The 24,281-nt window shown below is 44.6% G+C and overlaps 1 protein-coding gene across 1 annotated transcript in view; it reads right to left on the minus strand.

Moving 5' to 3' along the window:
- LOC140201831 (solute carrier family 23 member 2-like) overlaps positions 1-24,281 on the minus strand; it is a 116,616-nt gene that overhangs the window by 31,322 nt on the left and 61,013 nt on the right. Inside the window, exons 6-8 of the mRNA XM_072266539.1 lie at positions 12,053-12,141; positions 9,141-9,208; positions 1,119-1,300 (exon numbers count right to left, since the gene is read on the minus strand). Coding sequence (XP_072122640.1) covers positions 1,119-1,300; positions 9,141-9,208; positions 12,053-12,141 — 339 coding nt within the window. The remainder of the gene's footprint in view (positions 1-1,118; positions 1,301-9,140; positions 9,209-12,052; positions 12,142-24,281) is intronic.

Raw genomic sequence — 24,281 nt, forward strand, 5'->3', positions numbered from 1 at the left:
AGCAATTGTTACTGCGTCAGTTGTTCCTTTTAAATCAGAAATTGTTTTTTCTCGTTAATTAGAGATAGCACTAATGTGGGAAAAGCTGGGTTCAGGGAATTTAAGCATAAATCAGCTATGACCCTACTGAATGGCAAAAAAATGCTGGGACATGGAATGAACTCTGAACTCTTCCTGTCCCACATCAACAAAGCAATTCAAAACAACCTCTTCCAATTTTCCATTCAAGCTTCTGATCATATCTTCCAAAAATCATCACTGGTTGGGGGGGGGGGGGGTAAAAATTTGTTGGATAACACCCAATGAAGCATCCTGGAGCATTTTATTTCACTTCAAAAGGAGCTCTGTGAATGCAGGCTGCATTCACTCACCCTTTCCAGTGAACCTGTGTCTTTTGCAGCTGCCACCTCCCCCTATGCCAAAGGACCTGAGTGAACAACCAGCTTGTAGAGCATCAAGGAAAGCCCCTGTCTGTCCTTGTGTTCTCCACAGTGAAGGCCTCTGGAATGCGAGACAAGTTTCATCCCTCCCACCCCAGTGATAATTCCAGGGCTTACCAGGGTCAATGCTCAGACCTTGGGCCTCTGCCCCTCCCAGCTTAAGAACACAAGTACACTGGAGCACTCGGTCCCTCAAACCTGCTCTGCCATTCAATGTGATCATGGTTGAACATCTCCTCTTCTATGTCAGCTTCACATTAGTTTCCTCTTCGCTAATCCTTCAAACAATGAACCACCCCCCCTTTTAAATTTTTCAGTCTGCATCATTCTCTGGAGGTAGAGGATTCTAAAGCTTCATCTCTCTCTGCTAGAAGTTCCTACACACCTCGGTTTTAAATGACTAGCACTTTATTCTGTAACTATATTCCCTTGTTTGAGGCTCTCCCATCTCAACATCTACCCTTCCTTGACCCTATGTTTCAATAAGATCTCTCCTCATTCTTCCAAACCCCAAAGAATACAAATCCATCTTCCTTGGCTGTTCATCCCAGGAATTACCCTAGTAACTTTCTTCTGGATTGCCGCCATTGCTGATATACCCTTTCTTAAACATGAGGACCAAGACCGTCCTCCACGCATTTCCATTTCCATTTTGGAAGTAGAACAGAATGCACTTACAGCATTGCAATACCCCAGTGCTTCCCGGCTCGCTCTCCTGCTGCCTGGTAACCAGACAGGCCAATCAGAGCCACTGTTGGGGTAATAGTGAGTGGCCCAATGTAGCTCAGAAGCACGCCCGGCAGTCCTAGGAAACCAATCAGCACCTCGATGAGGGAAGACATAATGATGGCTCCCTGGATCTGCAAAGAAGATGACATTTGAATCACCCTAAAAAGTCACCTAAGTTTTTGGCCTGACAGACCTCTTATGCAGAAAATGAAACTCTCCTGAAACAAAAAGGATGCCTTGACAAGGAGAAGAGGACTTTTGGGATTCTGGGAACAGCAGATGAGTACAGAAGAAATGAACAGAGGGTCTCACAGTCTAACATAAGTAATTTATATCTGAAACTTTAAACAAATTGGTACTGTTACGTTATCCCAAATGGGCTCTAAGACAGTGGTCCCCAACCTCTGGGCCGCGAAGAATGCAGGGGTGCAGCGGTAGCCGGAACGCACCCAGCACATCTTTAAGAAAAAAGCCAAAATAAACAAGCTAATTAATTAGGTGAGTGCCGAAAAATTGCCTCTGATCTGGGCCAACATTTACATGCCGGGTGGCACCTAATTAATTAGCATGTTTATTTCGGCTTTTTTCTTAAAGATGTGCTGGGTGTGTTCCGGCTACCGCTGCACCCCTGCGTTCTCTGTGGCCCGGAGGTTGGGGACCACTGCTCTAAGAGACAGAATAACTCAAGAGTCTCCATTCGCTCCTTTGCTGCTGTACACAGCTTTGAACTGTATTTCCTTGGCCCAAGAATTCTGGGATCTTTCCATGTCCTTCTCCATTCCAGGATTATCCAGCAGCATCGAAATAAAACAAAAAACAAAGACCTTCCTGTCCATGACTGCAAAGACCTGCTTGGTTCCCTGGCAAAGAAGCACACCTCAATCAGATACTAAGCCTCTCATTTAATCCTCAGGGCACCACTAATGCAAGGTAGGCTTGGCATTTCAAATCCATGCCCATGTGCTTGAACCAAACCACTTCGAACAACATTGAAGAGTCACCCTGGGTCAAAATTGCAGGTGTTTCATAGTAGCTTCATAGTGGCAAATTTTTGATTTAACTAACTGAATTTAAATTTCCTTGCTACTGCGTGAGATTTTAATTTTTGCCTTGAGATTGTTAGTTCAGGGTGTTGGCTTTGCCATAATGCCACCATTTACCATTTTTCAAAGTGCCTTTTTTCCATTAAAATACATTTGAAGTGGAGTTACTAATATAATCAAAGGGCATTCTCTCTTCTCATTACTACCATCAGGAAGGAGGTACAGGAATCTGAAGACACGCTCAATGTTTTAGGAACAGCTTCTTTCCCCTCTGCCATCAGATTTCTGAATGGAAAAGGAACCCACTCTTGAATACCAACTCAATACTTTTTGCATTCTTTCCATTACTTAATTAAATTCATATAAAGTATATATCTATTTCTTATTGTAACTTTTTATAGTATCCCCTGTAGTTTGCCAACCAGAAGGGTCTACACGAAGGGTCAGAGCTGTCTCTATTTCCTGAGGAGACTGAGGTCCTTTAACATCTGTCGGACGATGCTGAGGATGTTCTACGAGTCTGTGGTGGCCAGTGCGATCATGTTTGCTGTTGTGTGCTGGGGCAGCAGGCTGAGGGTAGCAGACACCAACAGAATCAACAAACTCATTCGTAAGGCCAGTGATGTTGTGGGGATGGAACTGGACTCCCTCACGGTGGTGTCTGAAAAGAGGATGCTGTCCAAGTTGCATGCCACCTTGGACAATGTCTCCCATCCCCTACATAATGGACTGGGTGGGCACAGGAGTACATTCAGGCAGAGACTCATTCCACCGAGATGCAACACAGAGCGTCATAGGAAGTCATTCCTGCCTGTGGCCATCAAACTTTACAACTCCTCCCTTGGAGGGTCAGACACCCCTAGCCAATAGGCTGGTCCTGGACTTATTTCCTGGCATAATTTACATATCACTATTTAATTATTTATGGTTTTATCACTATTTAATTATTTAAGGTGCAACTGTAACGAAAACCAATTTCCCTCGGGATCAATAAAGTATGACTATGACTAGAAGCACATTGGAATCGACAATGCTGTCATCTACCTGCTGAACAGAGCCTACTCTCATTTGGATAAGCAAGGCAGCACTGTGAGGATCATGCTTTTTGATTTCTCAAGTGCCTTCAAAACCATACAGCCCTCATCGCTGGGGGATAAGCTCCGTTCAATGCAGACTAGGCTGGATAATGGAGTACCTGACTGACAGACCACAGTTTGTGTGGCCTCACAGCTGTGTGTCAGACATGGATATAAGCAGCACATGGGCCTCACAAGGGACTGTATTGGCCCCCTACCTGTTTGCCCTGTATACCTCGGACTTTAGATACAACACTGAGTCATGTCATCTGCAGAAATTTTCTGATGACTCAGCAATAGTTGGGTATATAAAGGGAGGGCAGGAGGTTGAATACAGAGCCCTGGTGGAGGACATTGTCAAAAGGTGCAAGTTGAATCATCTGCAGCTCAACATCAGTAAGACAAAGGAGATGGTGATGGACTTTAGGAAGACTAAGCCTGTATTGCTCCCTGTTACTATTGATGGTGAAGACCTACAAGTACCTGGGGTGCACTTGGATGACAGACTTAAGTGGAGCACCAACACAGAGGCTGTGTACAAGAAGGGCCAGAGTCACCTCTACTTCCTGAGGAGACTGAGGTCCCTTGGAGTATGCAGGCCTCTCCTTCACATGTTCTACCAGTCTGTTGTCGCCAGTTAAATCTTCTTATGTGGTGGTGTGCTAGGGCAATGGCATCAACACGAGTGATACCAACAGGCTCAATAAACTGATTAGAAAGGCTGGCTGTGTTATAGGAGTCAAACTGGACACACTGGAGGCTGTGGTAGAACAAATGATCCTACGGAAAATCCTGGCAATTCTGGACAATGTTTCTCTCCCTCTGCATGCTGCCTTTGCTGAACAGAGGAGCACTTCTAGTCATAGACTGAGACAACTGTGCTGCTCCGAAAAGCACTATATGAGGTCATTCTTATCCTCAGCCATTAGGCTCTATAATGAGTCAACCTATAGCCGGGGAAGGGATGACGCCCACCACCTATTAGACTGTTTATGGTAACTTTTTTTTTAAATTCTTTCTACTTCTCTTCTAATATTTATATATGTGTACTTGTAATGCTACTGTGACACTGTAATTTTCTTTGGGATCAATAAAGTATCTAATTTTTATGTATTTCACTGTACTGCTGCCACTACACAAGAAATTTCACGACATGTGTCAATGTTAATAAATATGTCATGATTCTGATAATATAGAAAATGCATCACACACTCCCACAGTGAAGCAAATTTCCCCAGACAGAAATGCATTGTTGAGTGAAGGGTAAATATTAGTCAGGACACTGGGGAGCACACCTGCGCTCTTTCTATCAACTTTAAGGCAGAAGTCAAGAATGTGACTTCTGGAGGAAAAAAGATGAGGAGTCAGGAGTAAGAAGGTAGGGGAGCAGGGCGGAAGAAACACAAGTGATAGGTGAAACTAGCAGGGGGAGAGGGGTGAAGTAAAGAGCTAGGAAGTTGATTGATGAAAGAGATACAGGGCTGGAGAAGGGGGTTTCTGATGGCAGAGGACAGAAGGCCATGGAAGAAAGAAAAGTGGCGGGGGGGGTGGGGAGTGGGAGGAAAGCACCAAGGAGAGGTGATAGGCAAGCAAGGAGATAAAGTGAGAGAGGGAAATGAGAATGGGGAATGGTGAAGGAGTTGGGGGGGGGGGGTTTATTACAGGAAGTTCAAGAAATCGATATTCATGCTATCTGGAAGGAATATAAGGCGTTGCTCCTCCAACTTGAGTGTGGCCTCATCACGACAATGGAGGAGGCCATGGACGGACATATCAGAATAGAAATGGGAAGTGAAATTAAAATGGATGGCCACTGGGAGATCCCGCTTTTTCTGGCGGACAGAGCATAGGTGCTCGGTGAAGCAGTCTCCCAGTCTGCATCACGCCTCACAGGTATAGAGGAGGTCTCATCGGGAGCACCAGATACAGTAGATGACCCCAACAGACTCACAAGTGAAGCGTCGCCTCACCTGGGTCCTGTTTAGGACCCTGAATGGTGGTGAAAGAGAAGGTGTATGGGTGTATAGCACTTGTTCTGCTTGCAAGGGTAAGTGCCAGGAGGGAGATCAGTGAGGAGGGACAAATGGACAAGGGAGTCGCGTATGCAGTGATCCCTATGGAAAGCAGAAAGTGGGGAGGGAGAGGGAAAAATGTGCTTGGTGGAGGGATCTCATTGAGGATGGCAGAAGCTAGGGAGAATTATATGCTAGATACAGAGGCCGGTGGGGTGGTAGGTGAGGACAAGAGGAACCCTATCCTTGGTAGAGTGGCAGGAGGATGGGATGAGGGCAGTGTTGATGGTGGAGGAATGGAACCCTCTTTCTTTGAAGGAGGAGAACATCTCCTTAATTCTGAAATGAAAAGCCTCATCCTGAGAGCAGATACAGTGGAGACGGAGGAATTGAGAGAAGGGGATGGCACTTTTACAAGTTTCAGGGCGGGAAGAGGTATAGCCCAGGTAGCTACGAGTCAGTGGTTTTATAATAGACATCATTAGATAAGCTGTCTCCAGAGATAGAGATAGAGAGACTGAGAAAGGGGAGGGAGATGTCAGAAATGGACCAGGGTAGAAGTTGGAGGCAAAGTTGATGAAGTTGACGAGCTCCATATGGGTGCATGGAAGCAGCACCAAGGCAGTTGTCAAAGTAGTGTTGGAAAAGTTGGGGAGTGATACCAGTGTAGACTTGAAACATAAACTGTTCCATATAGCCGACAAAAAGGCAGGCATATCTGGGACCCGTGTGAGTGTCCATGGCTACACCTTTAGTTTGAAGGAAGTGGGAGGAGCCATATGAAAAATTATTAAGAGTGAAGACAAGTTTCGCTGGGTGGAGGAGAGTGGTGGTGGAGGGCAACTGGTTGGGCCTGGTGTCCAGAAAGAAACAGAGAGCTTTGAGGCCTTACAGGTGGGGGAATGGAGTTGTATAGGGACTGGATATCCATAGTGAAAACAAGATGATCGGGACCAGGGAACTTGAAATCACTGAAAAGATCAAGACTGTGTGAAGTGTTCCTTGGGAGTCCCTTCAATGGTTCAGCAACGTGGCTCACCAGTACTTTCCTGATGGCCATCTTGGACGGATAACAGTGATTGAATTAAAAAAAAAGTCAAGCTCGAGTAGTTCTGGCAGAGAGGTCAAATGGGGTGTGTTAAATTGATGGGGTTTACCTTTTTATTTATGTATTTATTATTATTATTTTTATTTATTGATTGATTAGATACAGCGTGCAACAGGCCCTTCAAGCCACACTATCCAGCAATGTGATTTAATCTCGCCTACTCACAGGACAATTTACAACTACCAATTATCCTACCAACCATTAAGAGTCTTTGGACTGTGGGAGGAAACCGGAGCACCTGCAGGAAGCCCACACGGTCACGGGGAGAACGTACAAGCTCCTTACAGGCAGCGGCGGGAATTGAACCCGGGTCACTGTAAAGCGTTGTGCTAACCACTACATATCGAGACACCCACACTGCTGTGGTGCTGGAGGTGCTGTGCATCCCGGTGTTTACCACAAGGAGAAAAGGAATTCTCTTTGTGGTTCCTGGATAGCAAGACACCAAAACAGTTTGAGGAAGCAGATTAGCTACCACATTTGGCAACATTTTCAAAAGCAAAACACTTCCTGGACTGTCATGAATTAGGGAAGTCCCAAGGTTGCACACAGGCCACTACCAATTGCCAGAATTGTTTATCATTGACTGTATCAACGACATCAGCTCGTGTGCCTGAATACCAGGCTACTGGTGATACAGGGGTTTAGTTGGAGGACAGTCCCCATGAACTAGTGAGGTTCTTACAGCTACAGCATTACTCAGTCAGATATCTTGTGTCTGTATACCAGTTGTTCTCAGCAACAGTTAGACAGACTTCACTCAGACTCTCAGTCAAGGATAGGCAAGCAAAATAGTGCTAAATGGCACAGCTTATCCAGCTGCTGCTTCGCTACTCCAATGACCCAGGTCCAGTCCCAACCTCTGAACCCATGTGTGGAGTGTTACTTTATGGACATATAATCTATTTATGTATATAGCTATCTTATGTATTTATGTTTATTGTGGTTTTTAAATTATTGTGCTCTTTATCTTATGCTTTTTTATGGGTGCTGCATCAGATCCGGAGTAACAATTATTTTGTTCTCCTTTACAGTTGTGTACTGGAAATGACATTAAACAATCTTGAATCTTGGATTCTGCACATTCTCCCTGTAATCACATGGGTTTCCCCCAGGTGCTCCGTTTTCCTCCCGCTAACCTGCAGGTTAGTAGGTTAATCGGCCACTGTAAATTGCCCCCAGTGTGAAAGTGGCTGGTCGAATCTAGAGTAGATTATAACGTTTTCCACAGATGTAAAAAATTTACAGACGTATCATGGAGAGCATTCTCACTGACTTCATCACTGTGTGGTAAGGGGGCGGGGGCTACTGCACAGGATCAAAGTCAACTGCAGAGACTTGTAAACTCAGTCAGCTGCATCATGAGCACTAGCCTCCGTAGTATCCAAGACATCTTCAAGGAGCAATGCCTTAGTAAGGTACCGTGCGTCATTAAACAGCCCATCACCCAGGCCATGCCTTGCTTTCATTGCGACCGTCAGGAAGAAGGTACAGAAGCCTGAAGGCACACACTCAACGATCCAGGAACAACTTCTTCCCCTCTGCCATCTGATTTCTGAATGGACACTACCTCATTACTTTTTAATTTCTATTTTTGCACTATTGAATTGACTTTATTTCTTACTCCACTTACGTGAGGAGTAAATATCTTCACTTTACTTCTCCATCTAAATGTGCAATATGCAATCACAGTAATTTATAATAAATAGAACAGTCAATGTAACATAGAAAGACACTCAAATCAGCGTGAGTTAATCAGTCTAATAGGCTGGTGGAAGAAGCTGTCCCGGAGCCTGTTGGTCCTGGCTTTTATGCTGCGGTATTGTTTCCCGGATGGTAGCAGCTGGAATAGACTGTGGTTGAGGTGACTCAGGTCCCCAATGATCCCTCGAGCCTTTTTCTCACACCTGCCATTGTAAACGTCCTGAATAATGGGAAATTCACAACTACAGATGTGCTGGGCTGTCCACACCACTCTGCAGAATCCTGCGATTAAGGGAGGTAACAGTTTCCATACCAGGCCATGATGCAGCCAGTCAGGATGCTCTCAGCTGTGCCCCTGAAGAAAGTTCTCAGGATTTGGGGGCCCATACCAAACTTCCTCAACCGTCTGAGGTGAAAGAGGTGCTGTTGTGCCTTTTTCACCACACAGTTGGTGTGTACAGACCACATGAGGTCTTTGGTGATTGTGGATGCCGAGGAACTTGAAGCTGTTCACCCTCTCAACCCCAGATCCATTGACGTCAATATGGGTTAGCTCGTCTTCATTCCTCCTGTAATCCACAACTAGCTCCTTTGCTTTTGTGACACTGAGGGAGAGGTTGTTTTCTTGACACTACTGTGTCAGAGAGATAACTTCTTCCCTGTAGGCCACCTCGTTATTGTTTGAGATTAGGCCAATCAATGTAGTGTCATTGGCAAATTTAATTAGTAGATTAGAGCTGTGGGTGCCAACATGGTCATGGGTATACAGAGCGTAAAGGAGGGGACTTATTTAATTTAACTATTTATTATATATTTACATATACACTTACTGCAATTCAGTTTTTTTTCCTCTGTTATTATGTATTGCATTGTACTGCTGCTGCAAAGTCAACAAATTTCAAGACATACGCCGGTATTAAACCTGATTCTGATCATGGAAAATTGGGAATGGGATAAACTCACTGGCTAAATGGCTTCTTTCTATATCATAAGGAAATATGAAATAATTAGTTCATGACAATTTTTACCTCTCGTATCCTTGGATGCCAAATGTGAGATGTGTCCACCACTTCAGAACTATTTGTGAAGGTTATACCTTAAAAGAAAAGACAAGGATAAAAGCCTGTTGGAAAACTGATAGTAAAGTGCTGTGCATTGGCATTACGCCAGAGGCCTTCAACTTATGGGAATGGTGCGAGTGAAACGGAGACACAAGAGACTACAGACATTGGAATCCGAGCAACACACACAATGCTTGAAGGACTTGGCAGGTCAGGTAGCAAATCTGTAGAGTTCTTCCAGCATTTTGTGTGTTGTGCCAGTGAATCTAACAGGCAAGGTTGCTTGGTTCTATGCCAGCATGGCAATTAGAGCATATTCCGCCCCTGACTCTGCTGTTCTCACGGAGAAACAAATCTATTGCCCACGGATTAAGGTGAGCTGTTAATTAAGAGGGCTGAGCTGAATGCAAACTAAACCAGCTGGAGCAGCAAATCCTGACAAGGACAGCCTTGGAGTAGTTGTTTTGGAGCAGTGACAGACAACATTGCCTGAACACTGCATCTTAATGTGGCTTCCTCCCTCCAGCACCGTGGAAGTGTGGCTGGGGAAGCGGAGAGCCTTATCCCTGCTCCCCTCTCCTTGATGGAGAATGGTGCAGACCCATTCCATTGAGTATGGGGTTAGAGAGGGAGCATGTGCCCAGAAAACAGAGACTATAACTGAGCATGAGATGTTAGGAGAAAGTGGAATGTGCGTAGGAGAGGGAGGGAGAGAAAGAAAAAACAGGAGTGTTAAGAGTGGGGATCCTGAGGTTTATTTATTGTTTTTCCTTCTTTCTATTTGCTCAATTAGAACAGTAGTGGTGTCAGGCAGGATAGATGAATGCTTCTCTTGCGGGATGTGGGAAGGCAGGGAGACCTCCAGCGTCCCTGACGACTACAACTGCGAGCAGTGCATCTAACTGCAGCTTCTCACAGACCGTGTTGAGGAGTTAGAGCTGGAACTGGATGAACTCCGGGTCATTTAGGAGGCTGAGGCAGTGATAGATAGGATGTATAGAGGTGTGGTTACACCCAAGGTGTAGGACACAGGAAACCTGGTGACAGTCAGGAAGGGGAAAGGGGCTAAGGACCAAGTGCAGAGTACCCCTGTGGTCATCCCCCTCAGCAACAAGTATACCATGTTGGATACTGTATTGGGGGGGGGGGGGGGGTGACCTAACAGAGGAGAGTCGCAGTGAGTCTCTGGCACTGAATCTGCCTCTGTGACTCAGAAGGGAAGGGGGCAGAGAGGCGAGCTTTGGCAGTAGGGGAACAAAAGGGAGGCTCTGTGGATGAAAATGCAATTCCTGGATAGTATGTTGCCCCTCAGGCACCAGGGTCCAGTGCATCTTGGATTGAGACCCCAGCACTCTTAACTGGGAGGGCTGAACTGCGAGAAGTCGTGGTCCACATAGGTACCAACGATGTGGGCAGGATGAGTGATGAGGTTCTGCAAAGGGAGTTCAGGGAGTTAAGTGCAGGAGCTCCAGGGTTGTGATCGCAGGATTGGTACCCATACCACGTACAGGTGAGGCCTCAGATAAGAACATTATACAGTTTAACACGTGGCTAAGGAGTTGGTGTAGAAGGAGGGCATCTGATTTTTGGATCATTGGGAGGGTATCTCTCCCAGGGAGTGTGGGACCTGAACAGAACACAGTTTGCACCTGGATGGGGACTAATACCCTGGCCGGATGGTTTGCAGAGGTATCTGGACCAACTTGTAAAATGGGCTGAAAATTGGCAGATGGAATTCAATGCAGAGAAGTGAGAGGTGTTGCACTTTGGTGGGACCCACCAGGAGAGGTGAACAGTCTGGCAATGAGGAGTGTGGTAGAACAAAGGGATCTGGGAATACAGACCCATAATTTATTGAAAGTGGCATCACAGATCACAGGGTCATAAAGAAAGCTTTTGGCACATTGGCCTTCATAAATCCAAGTACTGAGTACAGAAGATAGGATATTATGTTGAAGTTGTATAAGACGTTGGTGAGGCCTAATTTGGGGTATGGTGTGCAGCTTTGGTCACCTACCTAAAGATTTATATAAGATTGAAAGGGTACAGAGGAAATTTACAAGGATGTTGCCAGGACTGGAGGGCCCGAGTTATACAGAAAGATTGAATAGGTTAGGACTTTATTCCTTGGAATGTAAAAGATTGAGAGGAGATTTGATAGAGATATATAAAATTATGAGGGGTATAGATAGGGTAAATGCAAGCGGGATGGAACTACAAGCAGAGGCAAGGGTGAATGGTGAAAAGTTTAGGGGAACATGAGGCGAAATTTCTTCACTCAGAGAGTCATGAGGGCATGGAACAAGCTGCCAGTACAAGTGGTGCATGCGAGCTTGATTTCCACATTTAAGAGAAGTTTGAATAGGTCAATGGTTGATAGGGGTATGGAGGGCCAGGGTCCTGGTAGAGGTCAATGGGAGTACACAGTTTAAATGTTTTCGGCACGGACTAGATGGGCCGAAGGGCTCGTTTTTTGTGTTGTACTTTTCTATGACTCTCCTAGACTATAAAGGTGAGATTGTGCTAGAGGGCGGGAGAGATAGAGATAAAAACACTCTGGGTTAGAGAAAGGAAATAGTGTCAGAAATAAAGAAATAGGAGTAATAGGAAGTTTTCCTACTGTATCAGTTCAAGTGATACAAGAAAGTCAGAAACGGGTTTAAATCCTTGCATTCTATTTCAAACCCATGAGCATGATCCCAAACAAAGTCTACACACTGGGATTTCTCAAGGCCAACACCCTGAAAATCTACTGTTCATGCATCCTGGCCCTCAAGTCAGAGAATGACAGCTCTTGGCCTCGTCCAAGCTAATACTGTCTTTCCCATTACCCCCGGTGGTTCTGCTCATGATGAGGCCATGCGATGGCCACTCCCTACCTGTATTGTTGCATTTCCATTTATCCAAGGACAGGATTGCTCGGGCAGGAGCCAGGAAGGCAAAGGCACTGGCCTGGAACAAGGGAAGTCTGAGGAAGACAAAAATAATCTGTTGTAAGAGAAACCCAGCACTGTTTGCTCTGCCAAAGGATGGTCGGTGGTAGCTTGGAAAACTTAAAAGCTCAAAGTTCAAAGTACATATATATCACCATATGCTACCTGCAGATTCATTTTCTTGCAGGCATTCACAGTAGAACAGAGAAATACAATAGAATCAGTGAAAGACTACACACCTACCTACAGGAATTATGTAAATAAGGTTGAAAAGAATACAGAGGAAATTTACAAAGATGTTGCCAGGTCTGGAGGATCTGAGTTATAAGGAAAGAATGAATAGTTTAGGACTTTATTCCTTAGAATGTAGAAGATTCAGAGGAGATTTGATAGAGGTATACAAAATTATGAGGGGTATAGATAGGGTAAATGCAAGCAGGCTTTTCCCACTGAGTTTGGGTGGGACTACAGCCAGAGGTCATGGGTTAAGAGTGAAAGGTGAAAAGTTTTAGGGGAACATGAGGGGAATCTTCTTCACTCAGAGGGTCGTGAGAGTATGGAATGGGCTGCCAGTGCAAGTGGTGCATACAAGCTTGATTTCAATGTTTAAGAGAAGTTTGGATAGGTACAGTACATGGATGGTAGGGGTATGGAGGGCTACGGTACCAGTGCAGGTCGATGGGAGTAGGCAGTTTAAATGGTTTTGGCATGGACCAGATGGGCTGAAGGGCCTAAGCTGTACTTCTCTATAACTATATGGCAAAGACTAAAATGGCCAATGTGCAAAAGAAGATAAACTGCGCAAACAAATAAACAAACAGATAGATGGATAAATACTACTGGGAACATAAGCTGTAGAGTCCTTGAAAGTGAATCCATAGATTGTGGAATTAGTCCAGTGTTGAGGTGAGTGAAGAGGACCATGCTGGTTCAGGAGCCTGATAGCTGAAGAGTAATAACTTACGTTAATAATTAAGAAGAGAGCATGGCCTGGATGGTGGGGGTCCTTGATAATGGATGCTGCTTGACAAAGGAGATGCAGTAGACGTGGTGTTCTTGGATTTTCAGAAGGCCTTTGACAGGGTGCCACACTTGAGGCTGCTTAGCAAGACAAGAGCCCATGGAATTACAGGGGAGTTACGAGTGTGGGTGAAGCATTGGCTGGTCGGCAGAAAACAGAGTGGGAATAAAGGGATAAATCCTCTTCAATTCCAAAACTGATTGGCACAGGGGAAACACTGAGCACCAAAGGCTAGTGAGAACTGGATGGCCAAACATTCTCGATAACCTCAGAACTGCCGGGAACCACTCCCTAAAATCAGAAGCAGCTGTATTTATTTGCATGTTATGAAGATTAAGTGGGTGAGGAAATATGTTTGCCTCATCCACACATTCCTAAAGTACGTCCAAACGAGGATGACACTTTTGTATGGGTCAGATTCGCAGAACAGACAAAAAGGCACTTAGAGGTCGCCTGAATACCTGGGGACGTGAATCTTTTGCAGCAATGGTGGCAAGTGAGGGTCGTAGGATGGAGCATGGTAGCAGAAGGGCAGCAGATCTACTGGGAATAAACAAGGGGATGGAGGGGGGAGCGTGAGAAGGGCAGGACAAGCATCTGATTTGAAACTGGAGGGGTGACCCCTTGCGGTTCACGTAGGATTGTACAATTGCTCTGTTGCCCTGGTAACCAGTAGTTATCCCTCAGCTGGTGAGATGATAACCACTAGTTGTGGGTAACCACTTCTGGTTGCCCGGAGCAACAGAGCAATTGTATTGACTTGGGTGAGCTGCGGGAGGTCTCCTCCTCCAGCAGAGAAGATAGAGTGAGCAGCGATAAGAATTGATTTCCTTTGGCGGCAGGAGAGCTGGCAACCAGCTGTTGCCACCCAAGATAATGAGCAGGAGAGCCAGAGAAATAAGCAGAATTAACACCCTTCTATAAACTAGGCTGCTGTGACCTGAAAGCCATTGGCTTCTTGGAGAGGAAAGATTGAATGGGGAGCTGAAGATTGTGAGTGGTTCTTTCCCAGATCTCTCCCCTCAGCAACAAATTCATAGAGCACAGAGCAGCACAGGCTTTTCGGCCCCACAATGTTGTACCGACAGTTTAACCTACTACAAGATCATGGCAGTAGGCCATTTGGCCCATTGAGTCTATGCCTGCTCACAAAGCAAACCCTTTACCCCAGTAACTGCCCTGAAATTAGCACAATATAGCTTTAGCACAATATAGATCAGTTGCATATATGGGCTGAGAAATGGAAGATGGAGTTTAACCCAGATAAATGTGAGGTGCTGCATTTCAGTATGACAAATGCAAGGAGATAGTACACTACTAAAGGCAAGATCCTTAACAGTGTTGCTGAACAGAGAAATCTTGGGATCCAAGTTTATAGCTCCTTAAAAAAGTCTACATAGGTCGATAAGGTGGTTAAGGCGGCTTATGGAATGCTCGCTTTTATTAGTCAAGGCAATGAGTTCAAAAATCAGAGAATTATCTAGCAGCTTAATAAAACCCTGGTTAGGCCACATAGGGAGTATTGCGTGCAGTTCTGGTCACCACACTATGGGAAGGATGTTGAGGCTTTGGAGAGGGTGGAGAAGAGGTTCACCAGGAAGTTGCCTGGAATAGAAGGCATGTGCTATTGTGAGAGGCTGGATAAACTTGAGCTGTTTTCTCTGGAGCTCTGGAGGCTGAGGAGAGGTTTGATAGAGGTTTATAAGATTGTGAGAGGAATAGACAAAGTGGACAGAGCATCAGTTTCCCAGGGTTGAAATGTCTAATACCAGAGGGCACGCACTGAAGGTGAGAGAGGGCAGGGTCAAAGGGGATGTTAGGGGCAAGTTTTTTACTTAGAGAGTGGTGGATGCCTGGAATGTGCTGCTTGGTATGGTGGTGGAGGCAAATACACTGGAGGGCTTTAAGAGACATTTGGATAGACACGAGGATGTAAGGAAGATGAAGGGATATGGACAAGGTGTAGGTAGGAGGAATTAGTGTTTGGGTGTTCTTGATTTGCTTTTTAGCTGCTTCCTGTTCCTGTGCAGTTCTCTTCTATGTTCTATGAAATTATTCTCCCCCACATTCCCATCAGCTCTGGAACATAGAACGGCACTGCATAGTACAGGCTTGTTGGCCCACAACGTTGCGCCGACTTTTTAACCTTCTCCAAGATCAATCTAACTCTTCCCTCCTGTATAACTCTCCATTTTTCTATCATCCATGTGTTTTAAATGTCCCTAATGTATCTGCCCCTACCACCACCTTCAGCAGCACACTTGCCAAAAGATCTCATGAAACTGCTCTGAGTGAGAGGTGAGCCTGGTTCTGTTACAGTTGGACAGTAACCTCTCAGAAAAGAAAGGTGGGTATCGTCGTGGCCTTCTGCACTACTTTCAATCACCTGGCCAAGCCAAAGAACCTACCACAAGTTGGGCTTTTAAATCTCCCTGATAATCACAAAGCTGTGAGTGAGGGGGGGGGGGGGGGGGGAAGAAGGATTAATTTCACAACCAAAAAATACTTATCACAAGTAGGACAGATGGGTGGGCCCAAAGATGCAGTCATAGTCACACAACAGAGAAGCAAGCCCCTCATCCCACTGAATCTATTCCAACAAGTCAAGCTTCCGTGCACATTAATCAAATCCTCTTCACAGCAAGAGACACCTCCAGTTGTAGACTCCCCCCACAGAACCCACGGCTACAGTGGTTACATTTTATTAGAATTATATGATGGAGAACACTTGGTAAATGCACTCATTACACAAGCATTGCCTTGTAATGACAATGCTGTTGTGCTGAGTGCATGCACTTCAATGTCTTCCTTGGGATATTCTCATAATGGGCTCTAAACCGAGCTGATGCAATCGGGTTGGCTTTGGGGTGCCTTTCAATAGACAATAGACAATAGACAATAGGTGCAGCAGTAGGCCATTCAGCCCTTTGAGCCAGCACCACCATTCACTGTGATCATGGCTGATCAATCAGTACCCTTTTCCTGCCTTCTCCCCGTATCCCTTCACTCCGCTATCTTTAAGAGCTCTATCTAACTCTTTTTTGAAAGAATCCAGAGAATTGGCCTCCACTGCCTTCTGAGGCAGAGCATTCCACAGAACCACAACCCTCTATGTGAAAAAGTTTTTCCTCAACTCCGTTCTAAATTATCTACCCCTTATTCTTAAACTGTGGCCTCTGGTTCTGGACTTTCCCACCGTTCCCTGTGCAATATTCCATTTCCTTAGTGATGGGGATGTGTAAATGTGTATATGCTGAACAAACACTTTTTGGGCTTCCAGCCTGGGTGCAGGTATCAATTACGACCCACATTTCGATGACAAACTCTGCCATCTTCATCAGGGATAAGAAGGCATCTTGGGCATGCCTAGTCCAGTGGTATTTATACCCCTGTAGTCCATCCCTCCTGATTGGCTAGACCTCAACCAATCAGGTTTCCATTCTCCCACCCTGTTTACAAATGAATTCCCATTCTTACTTAGAGCAAGACCTTCGTCCTTATTAAAATTCTTTTCATCTAGTTTTATTTCAATGGCTTCCTTCAGCAGGCGGTCCCAAAAGCCATTGCCGTGGTGCAGCAGTTTTGTGCCTTTGAAGTCAATCCTATGGCCATTGCAAATACAGTGTTCTGCTACCGCCAATCTCTCCGGGCAACCCAATCGGACACACCTCCTGTGAGGGACGGACTACACAGGATATAGTTACTATGCATCTAATAAACACCCTTGCACTAATATGCTAAGTGACTCCAGCCATTTTTTCCTTTGGTCATAACCCACATATCTAACAGCAAAGTTAGATGACAGGTGGCAGCAAAGAGAGGCATTTAACTCAGAGAAGAGTGGGATTGCAATCCCAAGTCAGGAAAGCCCCAAGGCTAAAAATGAAGTAGATGAATGGGAAACAGCGGAGACCTCAGAGACTTTTTATCTGCCCAGCAGAGGAGAGATAATGCATTTAGAAAGGAACTCCAAAGCCTGCAGATGAGTCCCAAGATGCCTTCTTATCAACAAAGTGATGATATTGGGAACCATCTTCTCAAGTTTGAGAGAATGGTCTGGATATGGCAATGGCCAAAGCAGGAGTGGCCCTGACAGCTAGTGCCACAACTGATGGATAAAGATCTCGAAGCCTACACTGCAAAAGATAAAGAGAGATCCAACAACTATCCTGACCTGAAGGAGGCGCTGCTGGCTAAATCTGATACCTTGGCAAGAATCTATTGCCAACAGTTCCATTCCAGTACTCTACCACCAGTGGAGTCACCCAACGAGTCATATCATCACCCAAGCAGTCTCCACCGCCGATGGATTGGACCAGAGCAGAAGTCCAAGGAGGAGATTGATTAAATGGGCCATCGGTTAATGACAGCAGCTGTTTATTCCGGACAACTCTTAAAGAACAAAAACTAAATCAAGAAAACAGTTGGGATTCCCTTCACTTATTTGGGACACTATGCCACTTAGTTGGGGCAGGAAACTATTGCCAAACAGTTTCTAACAGTCATGTGCACTTGTGTGACTGTTAGACACTACACTGTGGTTAGAGTGATGTTTTTAAATAGCATCAACTGCATGTGTTTGTCTTCAAAAAGTAGTGATTTTTGTCAGTGATGGTTGCTGATGCAAGACAACTCGGAACTGCTTTGCTCATCACGGTTACAAACATTCAGGCTTGGAGAAGTCAGAAATGGCCGGGAGTGAAAATGAAATGATTTCACTACTTCCACAAGTTAGCAATTAAGAAGAATTTGAAGGTATCTGCAGTCTTCTTGAATGTTACAATGAAAATGAAGATTTGGAGGATGCAACACACACAAAATGCTGGAGGAACTCAGCAGGTCAGGCAGTATCTATGAAAAAAAGTACAGTCAACGTTTCAGTCGGCAGGACTCAAGCAAGGATCACAAAGGGGGAGCAGTGAGAGAAGGTTTCACTGAACTCCTGTCGAAGGGAAGATTTAAACTTCTTTAGGGTAGGCATCCTTGGAAGAGACGCCCGAAACGTCGACTGTAGTTTTTTCCATAGATGCTGCCTAGCCTGCTGAGTTCCTCCAGCATTTTGTGTGTGTTGCTCGGATTTCCAGCATCTGCAGATTTTCTCTTGTTTGTGTAATCATCTCGAGTATTATCTGCACTAGGTGTCTGTGCTCAATTTGTTCATTTACAGTCAATCATAAGAACACTGAATGAACACCTCCATCAATAACTATTGGGAACTAATAGAGTTTTATAGTACTATAGGGCTATTGGTGGTGCTCTAATTTGTTCTGTATTTCATTTAAATAAATAATGTTAATCAGTTAAACAGTATTTTTTCTTTTTTATACTTCTTAACTATTTCCATGAAACTTCGGCTAAATGGGGCACCCGCTTAATTGGGCCAAACGATCCTGGTCCTGAGGTTGCCCCATTCTGCCGGAATCCACTGTATGTACATTTAATATTATCCAGCTACCCGGTACAAAAGCTGACTCTGTTACTTTCTGTATCGCTTCCCCTGAATCTTGGTTACTTTTTCTCCTTCATGTTCATTTATAAATCTATTTCATGAATTGCCTGCCCCATTCCATGAGATTTTTCCTTAATTCCCATCCTTGCCAATCTCAAAACATCGCTTCAACCCATTTCAATCACTCCTGCCCACCTGTTTCAGTAACTTCTATTTCTTCTCTCACAAAGGTATTGTTCTAAGTTCTGAATGTCCTGCATTGTCACACAAGTTATTCTGCCAAGTTTTTAAGACAACTTGACTAATCCTCCAAGGATCACAGCTACATGTTTGATCCCAGCCTCTAAACTGTGTGGAGCTTGGGCATTCTCTTTATCATCTCCGGATGCTCTAGTTCCTTCCCACATCCCCAAAAACCCGTAGGCCTGACTGGTTAATTACTTACTGTAAGTTGCCAGTAGAGCAGGGGAGGAAGAGAAGCTGGATGCAAACTGAATAAAATGGAAAGAGTGCTGGATTAGTGTCAACGGGAATTTGGTGTTTCATATGGACCTGGTGGGCTGAAAGGCAAGTTTCTGCACCGTACAACACGACATAAATAAAAGTTTGGAGCAGAATCCATAATGATAGCAATAGCATTTATGATTCGGTGTTAGAATATTCAGCTGCAAAAGAAAATGACAATGATCAGTATAATAAAAGAGGGTTACAGTATGGCTCACAGCTGAAGATCAGCATCCGGAGCATCACTGAGAGCATCCTGACAAGCTGCATCTCTATCCGGTATGGGAGCAGCCGAGCACCAGACCAGAAACCCCTACAAAGGGCTGTGAGAATGGCTGAGAGGACCATAGGGATCTCTCTAACATCCATCGGGGTTACTTACCAGAGCGCTGCACCCTTAGTACTATCAAAGATCCCACCCATCCATCCATCATCCACCTTGACTTTCCACCATCAGGCAGGAGACTCCAATGCATAAAAACAAGAATGGTCAGGACGGGAAACAGTTTCTTCCCTCAGGCCAGTTAGCTTCTGAATTCCATGACGCATTGCATTTGAAGTGTCACCAGTTAATATGTCCTGTACCCTACAATATTTAATTCATGTGCTTTTTTTTAATCTAGGCATAATTCATCTGTAGATTTTATCCTTACTTTCCTAAGTTACTGTGTGTTATGTGTACTACTGTGCTTTACGGCCAGGTTCAGGAAATGTCTCTTTGACAGTTTACATGTATACAGTTAAAAGACCATAAACTTGACTTGATTGTAGGAAGCAATGGTTACTGGTTCCATCTCAAGTATTATTAAATGCAGCAGATAGCTTTCTCCAGCCATGGGAACAGACAAGAGCTTAAAGCCCTCCCACTATTGCATAGCAATTGGTGAGAAATTTAAAATTCCATGTACTATTTGCTCAAGAGCTGTATGTAATCATAAAGGATGCCATGTTCATGGTAAGCATGACCAGACGATAACATGATGTGACAAAAATGTGACTTTAACACTCTTATAAACATCTGAAGTTTATGAATAAATATTTTGAAATTAAGAAAGCAGGTTGCATGTTAAACAGAAAGCCAAGGATCTTCACTTACACAGCAAGATAAAAGATTGTTTACTGGATAAAAACCTAGCACTGTGCATTAAGTGCTGCAAAGGACGTCTTTCCAAGAAACCCATTTATGCTTTGTGTTAAACACAGATAACACTGAACACAGCTGGAAGGAGAGGAAAAAACACTTCCCTTTTAGTGACCCTCAGCAGACAATTCCAATACTAGGTAAATATTAAGTTATTCATTGATATATATCATTTTATTTTAATATCACTGCACCTACACTACTTTCTCTGAAATTATTTACAGTACAATCCATACTTTATTGTGCCTGAGTCAACATCAGAGACTTCCGATGTTCAACTTTTAAGTAATTAATCTAAGTCATTCAGTTTAAACACAGGTGCCAATTCTCCGGGACGTACACACGATGCTCTTTAAAATCCAGCAAGATTAGTATAGTTTGCTTATCTAGTCAGATGCCATTGATGTTGAAAATTGATTGATAATGCTTCATGAAAAACCTTGGGGATGTTTTGCCAAAGATAAATCAAGTGCTGAATTAGGATGAGGCAATAAAACATAAGCAAGAGCTTGCCTCCAGTCCAAGCTAGCTTTGAAATGAGGTCAATGTAAAGTATTAATTGGCTATGCCACACAAAGGGTCTCTCAGAAAATGCAGGAGTCCATGGCCTCCTCCACAGTCACAATGAGGCCACACTCAGCTTAGAGGAACAACACCTTATATTCCCTTCAAGTAGCCTCCAACTTGATGGTATGAACATCGATTTCTTGAACTTCCGGTAATGACCCCCCCCCCCCCCACCCTCCGACTTCACAATTCCCCGTTCCCTTTACCCTCTCTCACTTTATCATCTTACCTGCACATCTCTGCCCTCAGGTGCTCTTCCTCCTTTTCTTTAATGGCCTTCTGTCCTCTCCTATCAGATTCCCCCTTCTCCAGCCCTGTATCTCTTTCACCAATCAACTTCCCAGCTCTTTAGTTCACCACTACCTCCCCAACACTTCACATATCGCCTTGTATTTCTTCCTCACTTCACCTCACCTTCTTACTCTTAACCCCTCATCTTTTTTTTCCTCTAGTCTTGAGAAGGTCCTCTGCCCGAAATGTCGACTGTACTTTTCTCCATAGATGCTGCCTGGCCTGCTGAGTTCCTCCAGCATTTTGCGTGTGTTGCTTGAATTTCCAGCATCTGCAGATTTTCTCTTGTTTGTGGATGGATTAGCAGAGTTTTTTTTCAGTACTGACTTCATGAGATAAAAATGACTAATGAGAGCTTGCGGTAAGACTTCAAGGACACGGCTTGTGCTGGGGGGAGGTGGGGGCTGGAAAGGACAACTAGTGTTCTTCCAGATCATCAGAATCAGGGCTCAAGGTTTCCAGTATGGGCCCAGACATTCAGGACACACACACACACACACACACACACACACACACACACACACACAGAGGAAATGCCGTATCACACATAGAGTGGAGACCCGTTGGAATACAAGCTGGGGAGGCTCAGTTACTGAGCTTATTCAAGACCGAATGACGAATTATATATTAGACCATAAAACCATAAAATATAGGAACAGACGTAGGCCATTCGGCCCATCAAGTCTGCTCCACCATTCAATCATGGGCTGATCCAATTCTTCCAGTCATCCCCACTCCCCTGCCTTCTCTCCATACCCTTTGATGCCCTGGCTAATCAAGAACCTATCTATCCCTGCCTTAAATGCACCCAATGACTTGGCCTCCACAGCCGCTTGTGGCAACAAATTCCACAGATTTGTCACCCTCTGACTAAAGTAATTTCTCCGCAACTCTTTTCTAAATGGATGTCCTTCAATCCTGAAGTCATGCCCTCTTGTCCTGGACTCTCCTACCATGGGAAATAACTTTGCCATATCGAATCTGTTCAGGCCTTTTAACATTTGGAATGTTTCCATGAGATCCCCCCTCATTCTCCTGAACTCCAGGGAATACAGCCCAAGAGCTGTCAGAGGTTCCTCATACGGTAACCCTTTCATTCAGCAGTTCAGGAATGTCATATAATCATAGCAGCAGAGGGCAGTACAGTGCTTTACAATACCAGTGACCGGGGTTCAATACCCACCACCGCCTGTACGGAGCTTGTATGTTCTCCCCGCGATGACGTGGGTTTCCTCTGGGTGCTCTAGTTTCCTCCTTCAGTCCAAAGACGTACCGGTTGGTAGGTTAATTGGTCATTGTAAATTGTCCCGTGATTAGTCTAGGATTGAGCCAGGGTAATGCTGGGTGGTGCAGCTCAAAGGACCAGAAGGGCCTACTTAGAGCTTTATCTCAATAAATAAATAAAAGAAACAGGTCCTATGGCTCACTGAGACTGTGCTGACTATCAAACAGCCACTTTCATTGATTCTGCACCGATGCCACTCTATTTTCTCCACTGCCTTCACATTCTACCATTATTGCAATGTGTAGTTGCAATGAAACTTCAGCCATAATCTTACGGATAAGTACAAGGGGCTGAATGGCCTACTCCTGGTCTTATTGCTGGTGTTCAAATTAAAGCAAATATTGCATTTACATCCTAAGTTCCTTTGTGTCAATCTTTTCCACAACCAACACCAACTGAGATATGGAGAGCATGTGAAGGGAATGTGTTATCAAAGAATGGCTGCCCACCATCGGCACTTCCTATATCATTGCTGGTTCTCATTCTAAAACCTAGAACTGCATGTAATACACAAAGATTTTGTTGGCAAGGAGTATGCAGTGCTGCCCCTCGATTTTTCAAATGCCATTCATAATGTTGGAAAATGCATGATCAAGCACTTTGGTAGAAGTATGCAAACAATTTTCTAAATGAGGAGAAAATCTAAAAATCTGAGATGCAGAGACTTGGGAGACCTTGTACAGAGCACCCTAAAGGTTATCTTACAGGTAAAGCTGTTGATGAGGAAGGCAAATGCCATGCCAGCATTCATTTCAATAGGTCTAAGGCTTTATAAGGCACTGGTGAGGACTCACCTTGAGTACTGTAAACAGTTTTGGGCTGCTCATCTAAAAGATGTGCTGACTTTGGACAGTGTTCAGAGGAAGTTCACAAAGGAACATTTGATGGCTCTGGGTCTGTACTCGCTGGAATTTAGAAGGTTGAGGAGGGGGATCTCATTGAAACCCTTCGAATGTTGAAAGGCCTAGACAGAGTAGATGTGGAAAGGATGTATCCCATGTTGGGGGAGTCTAGGACAAGAGGACACAGCCTCAGGATAGAGGGGCGTCCATTTAAAACAGATGTGGAGAAATTTCTTTAATCACAGGGTGGTGAATTAGTGGAATTTGTTACCACAGTCAGCTGTGGAAGCCTGTTCATTGGGTGTATTTAAGGCAGAGATTGGTAGGTTCTTGATTGGACACAACATCAAAGGTTACCGGAAGAAGGCCAGGGAATGGGGTTCGGGAGGGGGAGAAAAGGATCAGCCATGACAGAATGGTGGAGCAGACTTGATGGGCTAAATGGCCTAATTCTGCTATGTCTTATAATAACAAGATACATAATGATCATCTTTACTGCCAAATGAAACAGTGAATGATTTCCTACCACTTGAGGACAGTGAGATGTCTTCATAGGGAATGTCTCACGCTGGCTGGGCACAAACTATACAGTTGCAAGAGCACCTGATGTTGGACGATACGTTTTGAAATCCTTGCAGACCCAGTGCACACATTAGGTGGATAGCAAGCTGTTATAATAATACTATTTAGAAATGACAAAATATTTCAATTTTGTTGGACCTGCCCTGGGCCTTGCGCGCAAGTGCAACGACGAAGAAAACATGGCAACACCTCTACTTCCTTGGGAGTTTGAGAAGATTCGGTATAACATCTAAAACTTTGACACGCTTCTGCAGATGTGCGGGGGAGAGCATACTTACTGGATGCATCACAGCCTGGTATGGAATTGCCAATGCCCTTAAACGGAAAATACTCCAAGTAGTAATGGATGCGGCCCAGTCCATCACGGGTAAAGCCCTACTGACCATCGAGCACATCTACACAGAGCGTTGTGGCAGGAAAGCAGTGTCTATCATCAGAGATCCCCCACCACACAGGTCATGTTCTCTTCTCGCTGCTGCCATCAGTAAGCAGG

This window comes from Mobula birostris, chromosome 8, assembly GCF_030028105.1.
Source record: "Mobula birostris isolate sMobBir1 chromosome 8, sMobBir1.hap1, whole genome shotgun sequence".
Taxonomy (NCBI): Eukaryota; Metazoa; Chordata; class Chondrichthyes; order Myliobatiformes; family Myliobatidae; genus Mobula; species Mobula birostris.